Source organism: Aquarana catesbeiana, linkage group LG01 (genome assembly GCF_042186555.1).
Source record: "Aquarana catesbeiana isolate 2022-GZ linkage group LG01, ASM4218655v1, whole genome shotgun sequence".
NCBI classification, from domain to species: Eukaryota; Metazoa; Chordata; class Amphibia; order Anura; family Ranidae; genus Aquarana; species Aquarana catesbeiana.
In genome coordinates this window covers 743,091,201-743,109,757 of record NC_133324.1, presented here as the reverse complement: position 1 = coordinate 743,109,757, position 18,557 = coordinate 743,091,201, and the positions used below count along the sequence as shown (strand labels likewise).

Sequence of the window (18,557 nt, the reverse complement as noted above, 5' to 3'; positions counted from 1 at the left end):
AATAGAATATACAAAGAGACCTGTGAAACTATTAGTAAATAATACTAGGGAAGTTACCCCTGGCATTGAATCAGATTTCACCCTTTATTCTCTAACCTGCAAATGAAAGACAATTGATTTGCTGCCATGGGGGACTGCCCCAATTTTACATTAGCTACTATACAAAATGTTTTTAATCTGACAAGGATATCATTTTTTTAAGCCAATGTAAACAAACAACCACAATATAATATGGTATATATTTAAAATACAAACTAAAATTTATACAAAAACATTAAATCAAAAATATGTGCCTCACTACCACAGAGGATCCAATAGTGACCGTTTCAAAGACATTTTAATTACAATAAAAATAAGCTGCCAACATGAGTGGATCCAGCATACATTAATGTATTGTTAGCAGAGTTTATTAGGGAATAAGGAAAGGCTGCTCTGAGGTCTGTGTTATGTAACATGGCCATGGCTATCGCCTCCTGTACTCCGTGCTCCAGAACCTCCTGAAATTACCATGTTACATTTCTATTCACCACAGAATAGAAAAATGATATAGAAGCAAACTGTACCAGTCATGCAGAAAAGAGTTAATAATAAGAACACAGTCTTTATTTTTAAATATACTTGCTAGAACAAAAAAAAAAGTAAAAAAGAATGCAGACAAAAATAAAGCCTCAGTAATGATGCCTGGTCAGCCTGGCAAGCAATATTTCCACCATCAGCACTTTCTTACACAGGGCCTTCTGTTTTACCACTTAATGTCATATTACCGTTTTAAAACTTTTTTTAAAAAATGTCACCTTGTTTTTCAGGTTAAAAAGAAAAAAAAAAAAATCTAACTCCCGCATGCACTAGGCTATATATTTTGACGACTATTGCTATTACTAGTGATTTAGGTTACAGGAATGCATATGTCTTGTTTTTCAGTTTCAGCCTCCAAATCACTGTATTCCTAGAAGCACATCTGCAGCACATTAGAGGCTACAAAACAAGGGGAGCAATGTTCTCGCTTTGGATTTCAGGCACATGGAATAACCATGTTGAAAACTGACCTCACGTGGCCTACTGGTATCTTGCACGCACCCAAAACTACAGCTGATTAAAAGGAACAAAGAAAAATCTAGGACTGTCACCAAAATAGCATCACACAAATCTTACTCACACATAATACCTTAGTTACAATACAGCAGACTACTGCTGTTGCTTAATGTGGTAGAAAAAAGTTGGGTATGACATAATCCGTGGCTGCAAACAAAGCCTCTAATTAGGGCTCTTAAAGTGATTATAGCCTTGTAAAACAACCCATTCAGTTTAAAATTTAAATGAAAGTCAAAACACACTTGTTATATAGCAATACAAAGAGAACAGGATACTTTTTCATACATGCAGCAGGCACATATCAGGAATAGGAGAGACTGGTTGGAGAACTCCTACTGCTGAAGTCTTCAGAAGATGCAAGAAACCAGCGGGAGACTGCCGAAATCCACATGTAACAGTGTTAGATTTCATGTAAATTGGTCTTAACCCCTTTTCGACCAGCCGCCGCAGGTGTACTGCGGCAGGTTGGTTCCCCTGGGCAAACTGATGTAACTGTACATCGGTTCGCCTTTTGACCACTAGGGGGCATGTGCACACACGTGCCCACGGTGCGACACCGAAGCCGATGCCGACCACAGGTTGCAGGAAAGAAATTTGCATGATTCCCTCATCAACACAGACAGTGCTGACAGGGAATTCCTCCTGCCGGGCAATAGTCTTCCATTTTCTTCCATTCAAAACTCACCAACATGGACAAGACCAAAGGGCTGTCAAAGGACGTCAGGGACAAGATTGTAGACCTGCACAAGGCTGGAATGGGCTACAAGACCATCAGCAAAAAGCTGGGTGAGAAGGAGACAACTGTTGGAGTGACTATTTGCAAATGGAATAAATACAAAATAACCATCAACCGCCCTTGGTCTGGAGGGGCTCCATGCAAGATTTCGCCTCATGAGGTAAGGATGATCATGAGGGATCAGCCCAGAACTACACGGGAGGAGCTTGTGAATGATCCCAAGGCAGTTGAGACAACAGTCACCAAACAAACCATAGGTAACACTATACGCCGCCATGAATTGAAATCCTGCAGCGCCCGCAAGCTCCTCCTCCCCAAAAAGGCACAGTCTGAAGTTTGCCAATGAACATTAAATGATTCAGAGAAGGATTAGGAGAAATTGTTGTGGTCAGATGAGACCAAAATTGAGGTCTTTGGCATTAACTTTACTCACCGTGTTCAGAGGAAGAAAAATTATGACAATGGCCCCAAAAACACCATCCCTACAGTTAAGCAAGGAGGTAGAATTATTATGCTTTGGGGCTGTTTATCTGCTAAAGGTACAGTTTGACTTTGCCGCATTGAGGGGCCAATGGACGGGGCCATGTATTGTAAAATTTTGGATGAGAACCTTCTTCCCTCAGCCAGAACACTGACGATGGGTCGTGGGTGGGTCTTCCAGCATGACAATGACCCAAAACATGCCACCAAGACAACAAAGGAGTGGCTAAAGAAGAAGCACATCAAGGTCATGGAGTGGCCTAGCCAGTCTCCAGGCCTTAATCCTATAGAAAATGTATGGAGGGAGCTGAAACTTCGAGTTGCCAGGCGATAGCCAAGAAAACTTATGGATTTAGAGAAGATCTGTAAAGAGTGGACCAAAATCCCTCCTGTGATATGTGCACACCTGGTAACCAACTACAGGAAATGTCTTACCTATATGTTTGCCAACAAAAGGTTTTTCCACCAAGTACTAAGTCGCGTTTAGCTTGGGGATCAAATACTTATTTTACTCACTGAACTGCAACTCAATTTAGAACTTTTGTATCATGTGTTTTTTTTCTGGCTTTTTGGTTGATTGTCTGTCTCCATCATTAAAAATACACCTATGATAACAATTATAGACCCTTCATTTCTTTGTAAGTGGGCAAACTTACAAAATCTGCAGGGGATGAAATTATTTTCCCCACTGTACAAGCTACCAACAATTAAAGATAATGTAAAAAGTAATTTAGCCAGACTGTGGACCAATCCTCTGGCTGTTATAAGTGATCATATACAGTATTTAGCTTCTTAAAAATAACATTACTGCTAACATTAAATCAATGCGTATGCATGTAGTCAGATGCTTTTGAAACATTCATTGTCTTTTTAACACTGATAACCCTGGTAACAGTGTTGTGCAGACAAACAAAAAAAACCCAAAAAACCCACAACAAAACAAGAAAAAAAAAAAGAACTGAACTGCATGTTGGGAAAAAGGGTCTTGCTAGAGGCTGGATAATTGTGCCAAGAAAAGTTAGATGTTTTGGCCATCATCCAGGACAGTTTCCAAGAGCACATCAACACTCACCCTGCTATGTATGGGAGACACATGGAAATTTCTACCACTTGTAAACACTGAATCCACTTCAATATTAGTGTCCCTGCTAGGGTTGAAAGCACAGAATGACTGAGCTTTAGGGAGTCCCACTGACCTAAAAAGAAAAACAGAAAAATAAATAAAAACACATATGTTGCATCACTATAGAAGCATCATATTAACACCAAGAAAAAAGTCCCAGAAGCATATAAAACACAGTGATTGAGGACTACTGACAGAGCAGGGAATTGGTAGAAGCATAGCAATATTTTTTGCCTTGTCCCTTTGGGGACATTTCCCTTAAATTCCTGTGCCAGGGACACAACAGTGTAGGGAAATCTTTTTGCCAGCTGTCACCAAAGCAGTTGTCCCCATTGAAGGATTTCCCCTCAACCCCTGTTCCAGTGAAATATATACAGTTTTGGACTTACTATAGTCTACTTTTCCACCAAAATGGTCACCAGAACAAACAGGGGTCAGTTCTTATCAGTAGGGGAAGCGGCCTGCAATAAAAACCTGAGGCTTAAATAAAAAATGTTGGCTAGAGTTACATTTTAAGACTATTCCATTTAATTTACCGGCCCCTTACTTGGATCTGTGATCACCCAAGTCCCAGTGACTCGGTGATCACAGCACGCACCCTGCAGGGGGTGCGCGGGGCGCGTGCACAGGGGAGGCCATCATATGACGGCCTCCCTGAAATTCAGGTCCGCGCTATAGCCGAATGATGGCCACATGCCAAGAGGTTAAAAATAACAAACATGACATACTTACCTTCTCTGTGCAGTGGTTTTGCATAGAGCAGCCCAGATTCTCCTCTTCTCGGGTCCCTGGCCGCAGCTCCTGGTCCCTCCCTCCTGTCGCGTGCCCCCACAGCAAGCAGCTTGCTATGGGGGTACCCGAGCCGAAGCTGTGTGTGTCCATTCTGACAAAAAGCCACAGTTCGGCCCCACCCCCTCTCTCCTCATTGGCTAACTGACTTTGATTAAAAACAGCAGGAGGCAATGGTGCCTCTGCTCTGTCTCAGCCAATCAGGAGGGAAAGTCCCAGACTGTTGAGGCACTCGCGCACATCACTGAATCGAGATGGGGCTCAAGTGAGTATTAGGAGGATTGCAGCACACTAAAGTTTTTTTATCTTAATGCATTGAATGCATTTAGGTAAAAAAAAAACACTTCTGCCTTCAGAACCACTTTAAAGTAGAACTATAGGCAAAACTTTTTTTTTCTATTTTGAGTAGAGCAAGGGAGGTTTAGAACTACTGCAATTTTTTTTTTCGCCATCTGTGTATGCTGAGATTGTCCATCTTCCTGTCTCATAGCCAAAGAGGAAGTGAAAGAAAAGCCCTGCAAATTAAGGGAATCTCTTGGGGACCCCAAGGTCACCAGAGCTAGTGTAGTGTCCCCATTGGAAGGATTTCCCCTCTATGACTTTTCTGGGGACAACCCAAAATGTAAGATTTTATTTTACTTTCACTTTCAATGCCAATGGTAAATTGGACAAATAGAGAGGGGGAATCTTCTTAACAGGGGCAGAAGAAAGCAATAAAAACCCACAGGGGTTCTAATCCATCTCAACATTATCCAAAAAAAAAAAAAAAAAAAAAAGAAGAAGAAGAAGAAGAAAAGTTTTGCCTTTAGTTAATTATACTTAAAATCTGATAAATGGTTTTGATTAGTTCTGTAGCATCTCTGGGGCAGTTTCCCCTCCCTTCCTTTTTCATAGAATGATGTGTTTAGGATAGAATGTAAGATAAAATCAACAGTTAGAGCCCATTCACACAGGGACAAGTCGCCTCCCGTTCTGTGCTATGGAACCGTTCTAAGGGGAGCGACGCAAGTCGCTCCGACTTAGAAAAAGGTTCCTGTACGACTTCGGGGGCGACTTGCATAGACTTCTATACAGAAGTCGTTTTGCAAGTCGCCCGAGCAGTCGTTTGCAGGTCGCCTCGCTGAAGCGACCTGCAAGTCGTGTTGCCCCTGTGTGAATGGGGTCTTAAGAACACACACTGTTAAAATCCTTCCACCAATTGACTTAAAAAAAAAAAAAAAGGTTTTGTCGTTCCCTTTACTTTCGGTGTCCTGACAAAATATGCAACTTGGCAGAATACAGAACCACGTCACTTACGGTTTCTTAAAACCCACAGTAATTGCAGATTGTGTTTGAACACAACAGCGGCAACCGAATGCAGTCAGGTAAAGGAACATTTGGGTATCTTCACAGCACAGCGGCTATCAAGGATGAAGTTGTCGCCGCCTCGGAGGTGGTCATCTTGTTGGAGTGGAGTAATGATCTCCGCTCATAATACCGTGCACCAGACTGCATTCGGGTTGCCGCTCTTGTGTCAAAACACGTATTCCTCATCATGTGAAATGACTTCATAGAAATCTGCAATGAATCACGTTTTGAATAAACCGGAAGTGATGTGGTTTGATATTCTGCCGAGTTGCCTATTTTGTCAGAACACCGGTCCACGTTACAAAGTTGACACCAGTATAGAAAACGAGAAGAGCTCTCCCCAACAGGGACATACAGTATACAGCAAAGAGCAATATAATTTTGGTAGCTTGGAAGAGGACCAATACCCTGTAAATTTTCATTTGCAATTCAAGATTTCATTAAAACAAAATATCCTTTTGCAAATATATGATTTGTGTTCGTAATACTTTTCTATTTTTTTGTATGAAAATTCTTAATAAATATATATAGATCCTTAAAGTACCAAAATAAAAAAAATTCATGCCACATTCTGTGCTAAAGAAATACTTACTGAGTACCAAAATCTAGTACAGAAGGCAGTAGGTGTAGGGCCCTCCCACTAGGCCTTGCTATACTGAAAGAAAACAATAACAGAAATGATCAGATTTGAAGCAAACAGCTGCACGGCATACTACATTGACCTATTACAAAGTTACAAGACTTGTGCTGTATTAGCCTATTACAGTGAAGAACAACATTTACTAAACCATATATTCTCCCTATATGGCATGCATTATGCTAAAATTTCTAGGAGACTATCCACCATATATCTGTTTAATAAGGCGTGCCAGTAGTGAAAAAACGTAAATCAAGGAATGGTCTTGCCAAGCTAGTATTTTAGTATTGCGCAGCTGGATGGTAGAAAATACATAAAAGCCTGGAGGATCAGGCTACCAATATCTATAAACCATAAAACATTTCATAGCTTCTTAGCACAGCCATTTAGACCTTTAAAGATGGAGGAACTGTTACAATTAAGCCCCAGTAGGGGGAAAAAACATGTCTAAGAGAGGCGCAGGGTGGAGTTTCCTCAACAGTGCTGGAACAATAAAGTTGCCATTCTTTTACATGGTGGAAACTGTTAGGTGTCAAGAAAACCCTATACAGGGGGTCCCCGGGTTACAAACAAGTTAGGGACTATCGGTTTGTTTTTAAGTTGAATCTGTTTGTAAGTCGGAACAGGTACATTTTTTAAGTGTAGCTCCAGCCAAAAAAACTATTTTTAAGCTTTTTGGATAGCATAGGGAAGGGTTAACACCCCTGTAACATTTGTTATGCTGTGTGTGCCCCTGTTCAGAAGATTTCACCTCACTTTCTGCCCCAATGACAATTGGATTTTGAAAATGTTGGGTTGTTGTGGAAACAAGCCTTGGTGATAAAGCATCAGTGGAGGTGCCTTTTCCCCATTATAGCTCTTACAGAAGTGAATTTCCCTTCCTAGGGGTAGATTTCCTCTCACTTCCTGTTGTCTCCCTCCGTTTGTAAGTAGGAGTCGTTTGTAAGTCGGATGTTTGTAACTAGGGGACCCCCTGTACATGTATACAGATTTTTTTTTTTTTTTTTTTACCATATTAACTTCTTGTGTTTTTTTTATGCCACACTTAAATTGTGCTAAGCAGAAGAGTACTTTAGGAAGTTTTGTCATCTTTGGGTACACAATGTAACTTTACTAGTGTAGGTAATAAAAAGATGGTGTTGTGTAAATTTGCATGTTTCAGCATGAAGAGCACAGTTCAGGAAGCACATAGGTTCATACACCAAGACCACAACTTCTGTAGTCGCCCTTCCACTTCCGATATGAATTCTCTAACTTTCACTACAGAAAAAACACATTCAAACTTTTACAAGAACTTATTTTTTTGTACTTACAATATACTATTTTGTCTGCCAAGTACAATTTACGCTTGTACCATTCAGTACCGTAAAATGCATTGACCACAATGTATACATATTGCTCACCACTCTTCTGAGAATGCCAGGTGATTTACTATCATGCAGTTCCTGTGGCTTCCAAGAATTGAGTCAATGCCAAAAAAATGCAGCATCAAGTTGAGCCCTGGTTCACACTGATGAGATGTGGAAAACGCAGCAAATCCTGTGCATTTCCCACACCGCATTGCAATCAGTCACACAGTGTGAATGCCAGAATCAGATCACATGGGTGTGAACACCCATGTGATGTGAATCCGGCGCAAACAAAAAAATCAAAAGGGTCCTGCACCATTTTGGTGCAGATGCAACGTGAGCCATACACACCACAATGCGGTGCGATTCCTGTGCAAAATCACATGCGGTGTCCCACAATGCACAAGTGTGAACCCAGGCTGAATCCTATATATTATATTAAAGTCATTGGAACAACAAGACACGCAAGTAACAAGAACTTTCTAGAGCGAGATTCAGGAAAGCAAGGCTACTTTCCCTTTAGTACAGATTTATTTGATATAGAACTTTTGATTACTCACATACGTTATAGGAGACAATACTCTGAAAGGCGGAGAATTATATTTCTTCATAATATATCAAGAAAGCAGAAGACTATTAAAGGATAAGTCCACCCTAACAGTAAAATCACTACATCTATAGACATCCACGATCTAAACACCAACCTACAGCAGACAATGGCTGTGAAATTAATGGGATGCAACGTCACTTATAGAGTTACTATGGGGCTTCTATTGTCGGCTGTGTCCTCTTTGCACCCACATCCAAAGAGAAGCCGCAGCTGACAGCTCAGTGTGTGATCAGCTTCAGAAAAGGTATCTATACTACTGATTTCTTCTTTACAGGGCTAGATACAGTGGATATAAAAATTCCACACACCCCTGGTAAAACTGGTTAAACTAATACTTTGTTGAAGCACCTTTTGATATTATTACAGCACTCATTCTTTTTGGGTATGAGTCTATCAGCATGGCACATCTTGACTTGGCAATATTTGTCCACTCTTCTATGAAAAACCACTCCAAATCTGTCAGATTGCAATGGCATCTCCTGTGCACAGCCCTCTTCAGATCACCCCACAGATTTTCAATTGGATTCAGGTCTGGGCATTCCATAACTTTAAAACAAATATTGCCAAGTCAAGATGTGCCATGCTGATAGACTCATACCCAAAAAGAGTGCTGTAATAAAATGAAAAGGTGGATGAATTTGCATAAATTCGCATCTGCCTGCAAGGAGAAGTAAAAATAAAAACCTAAAATAATATGGTTGCATAAGTGTGCACACCCTTAAACTAATACTTTGTTGAAGCACCATTTGATTTTATTACAGCACTCAGTCTTTTTGGGTATGAGTCTATCAGCATGGCACATCTTGACTTGGCTTTTTTTTAAAGTTATGGAATGCCCAGACCTGAATCCCATTGAAAATCTGTGGGGTGATCTGAAGAGGGCTGTGCACAGGAGATGCTCTCACAATCTGACAGATTTGGAGTGTTTTTGCATAGAAGAGTGAGCAAATATTGCCAAGTCAAGATGTGCCATGCTGATAGACTCATACCCAAAAAGAATGTGTTGTAAAAAAAAAAAAATCAAAAGATGCTTCAACAAAGTATTAGTTTAAGGGTGTGCACACTTATGCAACCATATAATTTTATTTTTTTAGTTTTACTTCCCTCCACCTAAAAGATTTCAGTTTGTTATTCAATTGAGTTGTACAGTTTACAGGTCACATAAAGGTGGAAAAAGTTCTGAAATGAATGTATCTTTGTCTCATTTTTTTTACTTCACAGAAACCTGACATTTTACCAGGAGTGTGTAGACTTTATAGCCACTGTATCTAGCCCTGTAAAGAAATCAGTATACATACCTTTTCTGAAGCCGATCCGACCTGATCCCACGCTGAGCTGTCAGCTGAGGCTTCGCTGTGGAAGTGGGTGTAGAGTACACAGCCGACAACAGAAGCCCCATAGTAACTCTATGGGTGATGTTATATCCCATTCATTTCACAGCTGTTGTCTGCTGTGTCCTCTGCAGTGCTTCCGCCGCTGGAGATGGGACCAGAGCAGCTTCAAAAAAGGTATGTATACTAATTTCTTCTTTACAGGCCTAGATAGGTTAGTGTTAGATTGTGGATATCTATAGATCGTGGATGTCTGTCTGTAGCACTTTTAGTGTCAGAGTGGACTTCCACTTTAAGGCCAATGTGTACAAACACACTAAAAACTGACCCTGATTGGAGAAGAAGGTGCAGTTACTAAGTCCTAGGCATATAACTGTATGGTATGTATGTGTTATAAGAGGCCACAGCAGCCAATACTTATCAGCTAATAAGAAAAAGATCAGTTCTGGCAAAGGCAGTCACAAAGAAAACCAGTCAGAAGGATTCTGAGAAACCTTCAGTTTGGATAGTTGAATACACCGGGTTTAAAAATCAATGTGATCGATTTTCAACTGAGCCTCGCAGTTTGCACAATTGGCCAAAATCATACTAGGGTATTCTGTATGTAGTGTGCCCATAATAAAGCTGGCAATACACTAGTAGATGTTTGATGAATGAACAGTCATGCGCAAAATCTCATTTGATGACAAAACAAAACAGTGCAATGCCTTTAAAGTACAACTCAAGGGAAAACTTTTATTTTTATTTTGGATAAAGTATAGGAGGGTTATAGTCCCTGTCAGATTTTTTTTGCCATCTGTGTCCCATTGCAGAGCTTTCCCTTCACTTCCTGTCCCATAGCTAAACAGGAAGTGAGTGGAAATCCCTGTCAGAAGTCCAGGCAAAACCTAACTAACACTAAACCTGCTCTGTGCCACATTCTAAACCCAATCTATCTAACCCTGTAAAAGCAAAATTTACTGTACTTACCTATCCTGCAGCCGATCCGGTCTGGTTCCAGCATCATCTCTCAGTGGCAGCTTTGCTGTGTAGGCGGGTGCAGGAGAGGCATCCGACAATGGAAGCCCTATAGTAAGTCTATGGGTGACGTCACTTCCCATTCATTTCACAGCTGTTGTCGGTCCTCTCCTGCAGACAGCATCAGCCGCTGGAGACCAACCCGGATTGGTGCAGAATAGGCAAGTACAGCGAGTTTTGCTTTACAAGGTTAGATAGATTAGGTTTTGCCTGGACTTCTCCTTAAAAGGAATCCTTTGGGGATCTCCAGGTCACCAGAAGTAGTGTCCCCATTGAAAGATTACCCCTCCAATACTTTGGGGACAACTCAAAATTTGGGATTTTCTTTTATTTTCACATTGGGGCTCCTCTGAATGCATTGAATCTACCAATATACATTCTTAATAAGTTGATGAAAGAAGTTTTTTCATGCAGGCTGTGTCCATTATACCACATCATTTATGATTTAAAATCAGTTACATTACAGGCCACTTATTGTTATGTGCATTTGTCTCGGTACTGTAATGTCTATAGAAAAATGCAGGAAAAGCATGGACAGTCTCATAGTTACAATGGCAATTCTGGAGCGGTTAGTCGAGTGCTTTGTGAACACTGCTAGTCATGGTTCTGAAAAGCATAAACCATAAAGACGCTGGATTTATGGTGGATTCCACTGTTATTTCTCAGGGATATCAAGTTGTTCTGGAAGCACATAAAATGGAGGATGCAGCATCAAAGGCATACACACCAATCATACAAGTTTTTTTAGTGCTGATGAACAGCAAATACTGAACAACTGACGCAATTTTTACATAATCAATCGATCTAGAAATGCAAATACTCTTTTCCCCACCCGCCAATATGGCCCAAAACTCCTGCAATCCTGTTCATAAGGTACCAGCGCATAGCTTGGTAGACATGTTTCCCTTCTATATGGTATTCTGCTACCTATATCGTTCTCTCCGCATACAATGTACCATGGAGGAGGCCAACTCCAGACCAACAGAGTTGAGTGGACCACCAACCTAGACTTAGCAAACCAGGTACTGACAATCAGTATTACTCCAGACACAAGAGTATGATCATTTATAGTTCATCCTATCCATGAACTGTAGTATCACACTTAGCAGTTCTCCTAATCTATAATTGTAGCCTTCTTGCCTGTATATGCATTGTAAAATATTTGGTTTTCACTCCAAGATCTTAATTTGAAATTCTGCAGGTGTTCAGCGAGGAAAATCAGATAACACACTATAAAACTTAGTATGGAGTATCACTCTCATCAGTGTTATTTAAAACGCTCACCCCTAAAGTCATATTCAGCAATGAAGTGCAGCATGGCACCTACTTTCACTCAGTACACAAAAGGGAGATACCAATGACCAGATAAAAACAGACATTTCTGCTACTTCTGCACCTTTCACCAGGCATCACTACAGGCATATTGCTTACATGTAATCATAAGCAAAATGGCATTTGTAATGATTGGCAGACAAACCCAGTGCTTCCAGCACAGAGGAGAATAGGCTGGCCGCTGGTGTGTGAGAGCAGCAGTCCAATTCTCCTATGTTCGGCCAGAACAGGGCTTTTTAAGGTTGAATTTGCATCTACCTGCAAATAGATGAAGAGCCCCAGTGGGGTTCCAGAAAATAGCTGCGAGAGGCAGCGCCATTAAAAGCAATGGGAGGCTACTGAATTTTGCAACTAGTTGTGGCACTCGCATGTAATCGCACATACATCGATCAAATGCAAGTGAATAGCCCTGGATGCAGAGAGAAATTACACGTAAGTGGCCATGATTAGCTACGAGCGCTGGTACCAACCCATTGCTTTCAATGGGGCTGCCTCTCACAGCCAACTGGGGTTCTCACATCTAATCACAGGCAGGGTGCATTCGCAGATGTGAATCCCCTAACCCTTGCAGCAGTAAGACAAAAAGGCATATTCTTTACTGTATAGGTAGTCCAAAAGGATTACAGTTACAATATATGAGGAGGATTCAAATAAACTTTAAATAAAATAGAGATTTGTTAAGAAGCTCACTGTTAAATGATGAAATGCAAAATGGAGAGAATTTGCTCTTCTAGTAAGCTGGCAGAAAGGAAAGTACTCTAGATTGAAATATCCAACATAGCACAGCCTCCCAAACTGTCACTTTAAAGAGGAACTGCATTCTGCTCACTTAATTTGTTATAAAAACATCTTTGCCATTCTGACACTTCCCGCCAACCACTTTGCATATTATTCTATATATACTGTGATTCTGTACTTGCCAAATATGCTGCAGAAATCTCCCTCCACTGAGTCTTTCTGCAGCCATTTTAAATGTGGGCAGCTGAAGGTGCTGTCTGTTCACTTCCTGGATTTACACAGACCTCAAGATCTGCAGCTTTCATTGGCCCTCTTTTGACTCATCCCCCTCCATTCCTGGCAAACTCTGAGAGTGAGAGAGCTGTGCATGGTGTCATAAGCCCAGGCTAATGACCAGACAAGAAAGAGGAAGTGGGCTGTATCCAACGTTAAAACAACAAGGACAAATTTAATTTAAAAATTGAACAAAAATGACATAAGTGCTATAGGCAATGTAAATGCAAGGGACAGAAAATCTTATCTGTTCTCTTGGTCTCTTATTACATTAGGATTACTTCCAATGAAGTATCTATAAAATACAAAATATGAGTGTCTGTCATTTTACAGGCCTTAAAGTGGAGTTTCGCCTAAAAAAATAAAATAAAAAAAGTCAGCAGCTACAAATACTGCAGCTGCTGACTTTTAAAATACACTTACCTTGTCCAGGGTGCCCTTGATGTCCTCACCTGAAGCCGACCCTTCCCTCGGCTCCGGCATCCTCAGTAAGGGATTTAGGAAGTGAAGCCTTGCAGCTTCACAGCCTGGTTCCTTCCTGCACATGCGCGAGTCGCGCTGCATGTTCTGAGTGGTCCCTGCTGTCTTCTGGGACCTGTGTGTCTCCCAGAAGACAGCGGAGGGGGGCAGAGGAAGGGCCGGACATGGCGTAGATGGCTGCGGATACTGTGGCGATCTTTTTCACCGGAAGTGGGAGCAAATACTTGGATTAGACAGGTATATGCTCCCCCCTTAAAGGTGCCAAATGTGACACCGGAGGGGGGGAGGAACCGGATCAGCGGAAGTTCCATTTTTGGGTGGAACTCCGCTTTAATGCTAGCATAGGACAGTTAAAATGTTTGTGATAGCTACAGGCCTATTATAAATGTATAACCTCACTGCGCCTATTAATTCATTTTTTTCCCCCCAAGAGTTTAATTCCTATTTATAACAGAACTTGGCAATAAGCCTTATTGGGAACATGAAGAAGGAACACCGTATAACAGCCAAACAATGTTTCACAGTGTTTAATTCTACTGACACAATGTATTCTTCATTTTAATAATATACAATATAAACAACGATTTCAAAGTAACAGGCAACAGAGTGAAATATTCAGGTCCTTAGTGAAGACTTCTGACGCTTGTAAGCTGCAAAGGGTGGAAAAGGCTTGCCCAGACAAGACCTGAACAGTGTCATGTCTTACTGCATAGGAACCCTACACATTATCCCTGCTTTATAGGCCTTCGCAGTATGGAAAGTTAGCAGCTTATCCAAATGCTTTTTCAAAAAGCAACAGTAATTTGTGATCTTGGGAAAGTGCTTAGGACACAGACACTTTCTATCTTGAGTTTTGATCCAGGTGAGATTACAAGCATGTATAAATAGTATCAAGAACTGCAATATACAGATTAATGTTACTTTATCCTCATTTTAACATATATTTTCAGAGTGGAATGTAGTGTATATCTAACTGCACAGACAGATAATATTTGTGTGTAGAACGCAAAGTGTCTCTACCACTGAAAAAAATGTTTTTTTCACCCACACTAAGCAACTAAGAGGTTTGCTTCATCTTAAAATGGATGTAAACCCTCTCATATACCCAGTGAATTGAATAGCCTCAGATGATACACATATCCTCCTACATAGGTTTTACTTGTATATCTGCAGTCTTCCCATCTGTACACCCCTTCAAAAGAATCATATTAAAATCCTTCTCCCTCTGTTAGTATCTCAGAGGAGGGGGCAGAGAGCTGCAGTTACAGTGTGTGAGAGATGATTGGAAGAAAGGGACACACCCCCCCTCCACAGGAAGGAGGGAAGGATACAGAGCAGTGTTCTGAATAGACAAGCTGTGTGCTGAGCTCCCTCCCGTCACAAATTTATCTTGTGTCTTGGGAAAACTTCTCAGAAGAAACTCATGCGGATAACAGAGGAAGGACGCACCAGGGAGAAAAGACACTTAGGCTTCGTTCACACAGGCGCGATTTCAAATGCGACTTGAGTCGCACAGAATCACATGACAATGGACATCATATCGTTTTCAATGGTGAACGTTCACATCAGTAAAACTCAGCATGACATGGTCTTGAAAAAAGGTTCCTGTACTACTTTTGTGCGATTCCTGCATGATTATGGCCCTATAGAAAATGCAAACCACATTCATGTTGCACTACATAATCGCTTTGAAAGTCGGATCAAAATCGTATCATAGGGGTTCACATATTAATTTTTTTTTTTTTTTTGTTGACCACCAGAAGAAAAAATTCTAGGAAAAACACTAACTGACTGAGTATTGTGAGAAAGGCAAGTAAAACAACTTTTAGCAAAAAACAAAAAACAAAAAAAAAAAGGAAAAAACAAACATGTTACTTTGCGCAACATGGGTAAAGTACGTTTGTATTAAAACTACATTTGAGCTTATTATCCTACTTTTAAGCAGCATCTTTAGGGTTCATTCACAGGAAAAACATAAGTTCAATGAGCTGTACCATGTACCATGGCAGGTACAAGTTACAGTCAATGAGTAAAATTGCTGCACCTTTCTTAAAACAGTGCCACTCCCTATTGTTTACTGTGTTTTCAGAGTACTTTGACCTTAATGTTGACTGAACAAGCCCAAAGGGGTATGTGCATGGTAGAGGTGCACAATTAATCGTTAAAAGATCACGATCTCGATTCACCCCCTCCGACGATCTATGTTGTAGAGTGTCTCGATTCTTTCATGTAACAAGTATAGAGTTCTCTTCTTACTCTGGCAGTCTGCCAAACCTTCTGCCAAGATTTTAACAACATTGTAACTCTTCTGTCTTAGATCAAAGGGATAAAACTTCTGTGTGAATATGCAGGAAGTTTAACCACTTAGGAAGTCTAAACCTTTTTCTGACACATATATTTTTTTAGCAGAGACCCTAGAGAATAAAATGAGGATTGTTGCAATATTTTATGTCACAATGTATTTGCACAGTGGTCTTTCGAACGCAATTTTGTGGGAAAAATACACTTCAATGAATAAAAAAAAAAAAAAACTAAACAGTAAAGTTAGCCCAATTATTTTGTTTAATGTGAAAGATGATGTTACGCAGTGAGAATCATGAGAAAATCGTGATCTATCTTCTAAGCAAAAAAATTGCGATTCTCATTTTAGCCAGAACCGTGCAGCTCTAGAGCATGGTAAACTGTACAAGGGTTGCCAACCACATTGTGTAGCCGCACACAAATGTCATTTACCATTCAAGTTTCAAGAAATAACCACCTCCACAATTTGGGTGCTGAGACTTTAAGCGATTTTAAACTTCTAGTCAAAGTCCTGCATAGTAAAAAGGCCATTAGACTGCCTATTAAGAAGTCTCTTCTGTGAGCCAATGTTGCTAGGTGCCTGGCTTCAAAGCTAGGCCCAACTAATGGAGATCCACCACCCATTAAGAATGCCTTAGGGGCAAACAAGAGCATTCTCCCTAGGCAAGGAAATGCTAATTTGACTGCATTTATTGGTGTAGTCATGAAAGTCAGGCTCAGTAATAAAATTAAATCTGTTTAAGCCATCGTTCACATTGGAGGCGGATTTGAAATCGTGCGAGTGCAACTGAACTCGCACGATTTCAAACCGCATTTTATTGCGAGTTTGGGGGTGATCTGAAAAACATCTGTGCAGATTCACGCACAGATGTCTATCGAAATCGCCAAAATCAGTGCAGGAACTAGTTTTGGAGATCGGTGCAGCGCTGTACTAATTTGGACGGTGCCGTTGCCGGCAATAGGCTTCGATTTGTCATGTCAAAACGTCTCAATGTGAATGGGGGCTAAAGGACAACCTTATCTTTAATTAAGTTGTGCTTTAATTCCCCTAACCCCTCCTTGAGTGCAGTCCACTCCGTAACGTGCTATCCTTCTACCTGAAAACAGCCTGGAGCCACACAGCTTTAATAGGAAAAAAAAAAAAAAAAACACTTGCAGCAAAAATCTTGTTCCTGCGCATATGCGCTGCAGCCCCATTCAGTCCAATGCAATAACCGCATTCACGGAGCCTGCAGTGGTCCTGTGGCGTACAGCTGTCCCAAAAGAATGAATAGGACAGCAGCGTACATTTGCAGTATAAAGTGGGGCATGCAGCCTGCCTACAGGTGCACTCTTTGCTTTTAAGATCTGTTTGGAGTGATTCTGAGATTTGTGGTGTTTCTGACCTGCTCCAAAGCAACATCAAGCTGTATGAGGTGAAAACCATTCCGGTGCAAATGCCTTTGTACATAAGCCCTAAATTAGGGGCATAGAAAAAAAAGTCAACAGACATCCTGTGGTGTCTACCAACTTTTAGGCAGTCCATTTCTTTCCAAAAATTTACCATGGGTGATAGGTTTGCTTAAAGAATACCTGCATATTTGGTGAAAACTGTCCTGTAAGGCATGCCTCCAGCCCACAAGGTGCTGCTCACCTAGAGAAATATTTATCTTCATCCTAAATCCATCCATCTTCACTGTGTGGCATTGCTTCAGAAAGTTTCCAAGTTGGATCCATTCCATCCAGTGCATGCATGCTGTAGTTCCTCTGCCGTAATCCTGAACTGCAAGTGGTGTCCTCCCTGGCTGTACTGTGTACATTTCAGGACATATGGACAGAAATACAAATCCTTTGGCAATAGACAGCTCACATGTGTATTTCATGAGTCTCTAGCTGCTTGCCTGGTGTTCAACTTTAATGCTTCTTATGATGAATCGCACAACATTTTTCTTTAGGACGTCAAATAAGGTTCATGCAACAGCTATGGCTCCTAATGGACATTTTACGTTTTGGACATAATCCCATCCTATACACACATTTCATGGTTACAGGTGCAGAAGCACAGACCATTCATATTTAGGACAAACAGCTGCACTCATTGCTATAACAGTAATCAGAAACACGTTGTGTAAACACGCTGAGACTGCTCCTACATAACAGATTGGGTGCCAGATTTATGAGATGATTCACTTAATGGCACACAGACTGCAGCAAATTCAGCCCGAGAGCCAAAGCAGAGCAGCTTCACATGTTATGTTATATAAACAAAGCAAATCAGTAAATATCAGAGTTTCCACCGATTCATATTGCAGATCATAATCTAATAGCTGTACAGTTCTTCCATCTGGTACAAACCAAATATATAGAACTGCACTTTAGTAAACAGTCACATGGAACACCTACGGGTCTGAGTAACCAGTGACAGCAAGCAGTCACATCCAATTGTATTTATTCGTTACATAGGATAAAAAAAAAAAAAAAAAACATTCAATGAGTTCAATCAAATAAAAAACAAAATAGGAAGTGTAAAAGGACTGCAAAATCAAGTTGTTATCAGTGATACTGACTGCCATCCCTGAGCTTCGGCCATTCTACATCTGTATCAGATGGCACACAATTGCCGTATTTAATCGGCGTATAACACATACATTTTCCCCCTGAAAACAGAGGACAAACAGTGCCTGCGTGTTATATGCCGATACAATGTTTTACCATCAGGGGGCGGGGATCAGGCGGTCCGCCCCGGGAGCCACCCATTGGGGGGGGGGTTCAGGCCAACCACCCCACCTCTCCTGGCCCTGGAACAGCGTTGCCTGCATAGTCTAAAGTTGATAAAAAAAATATCACTTACCAGCCCCTTCTACACCGCTCCTCCTGTGTCAGTGTCATTATAAAACGAAGCTGTAAATATCTCACTAGTTCAGTTTTTTCTGTCTGCTCTCC

At 40.9% G+C, this 18,557-nt stretch overlaps 1 protein-coding gene across 3 annotated transcripts in view; it reads right to left on the bottom strand.

The window, feature by feature from the left end:
- The window catches only part of TMEM131L (transmembrane 131 like), a 190,022-nt gene that overhangs the window by 131,534 nt on the left and 39,931 nt on the right, over nt 1–18,557 (bottom strand). For all 3 annotated transcript variants that reach the window (XM_073605325.1, XM_073605317.1, XM_073605333.1), the window contains exons 4-5: nt 6,160–6,222; nt 3,381–3,504 (exon numbers count right to left, since the gene is read on the bottom strand). In XM_073605325.1, coding sequence (XP_073461426.1) covers nt 3,381–3,504; nt 6,160–6,222 — 187 coding nt within the window. The remainder of the gene's footprint in view (nt 1–3,380; nt 3,505–6,159; nt 6,223–18,557) is intronic.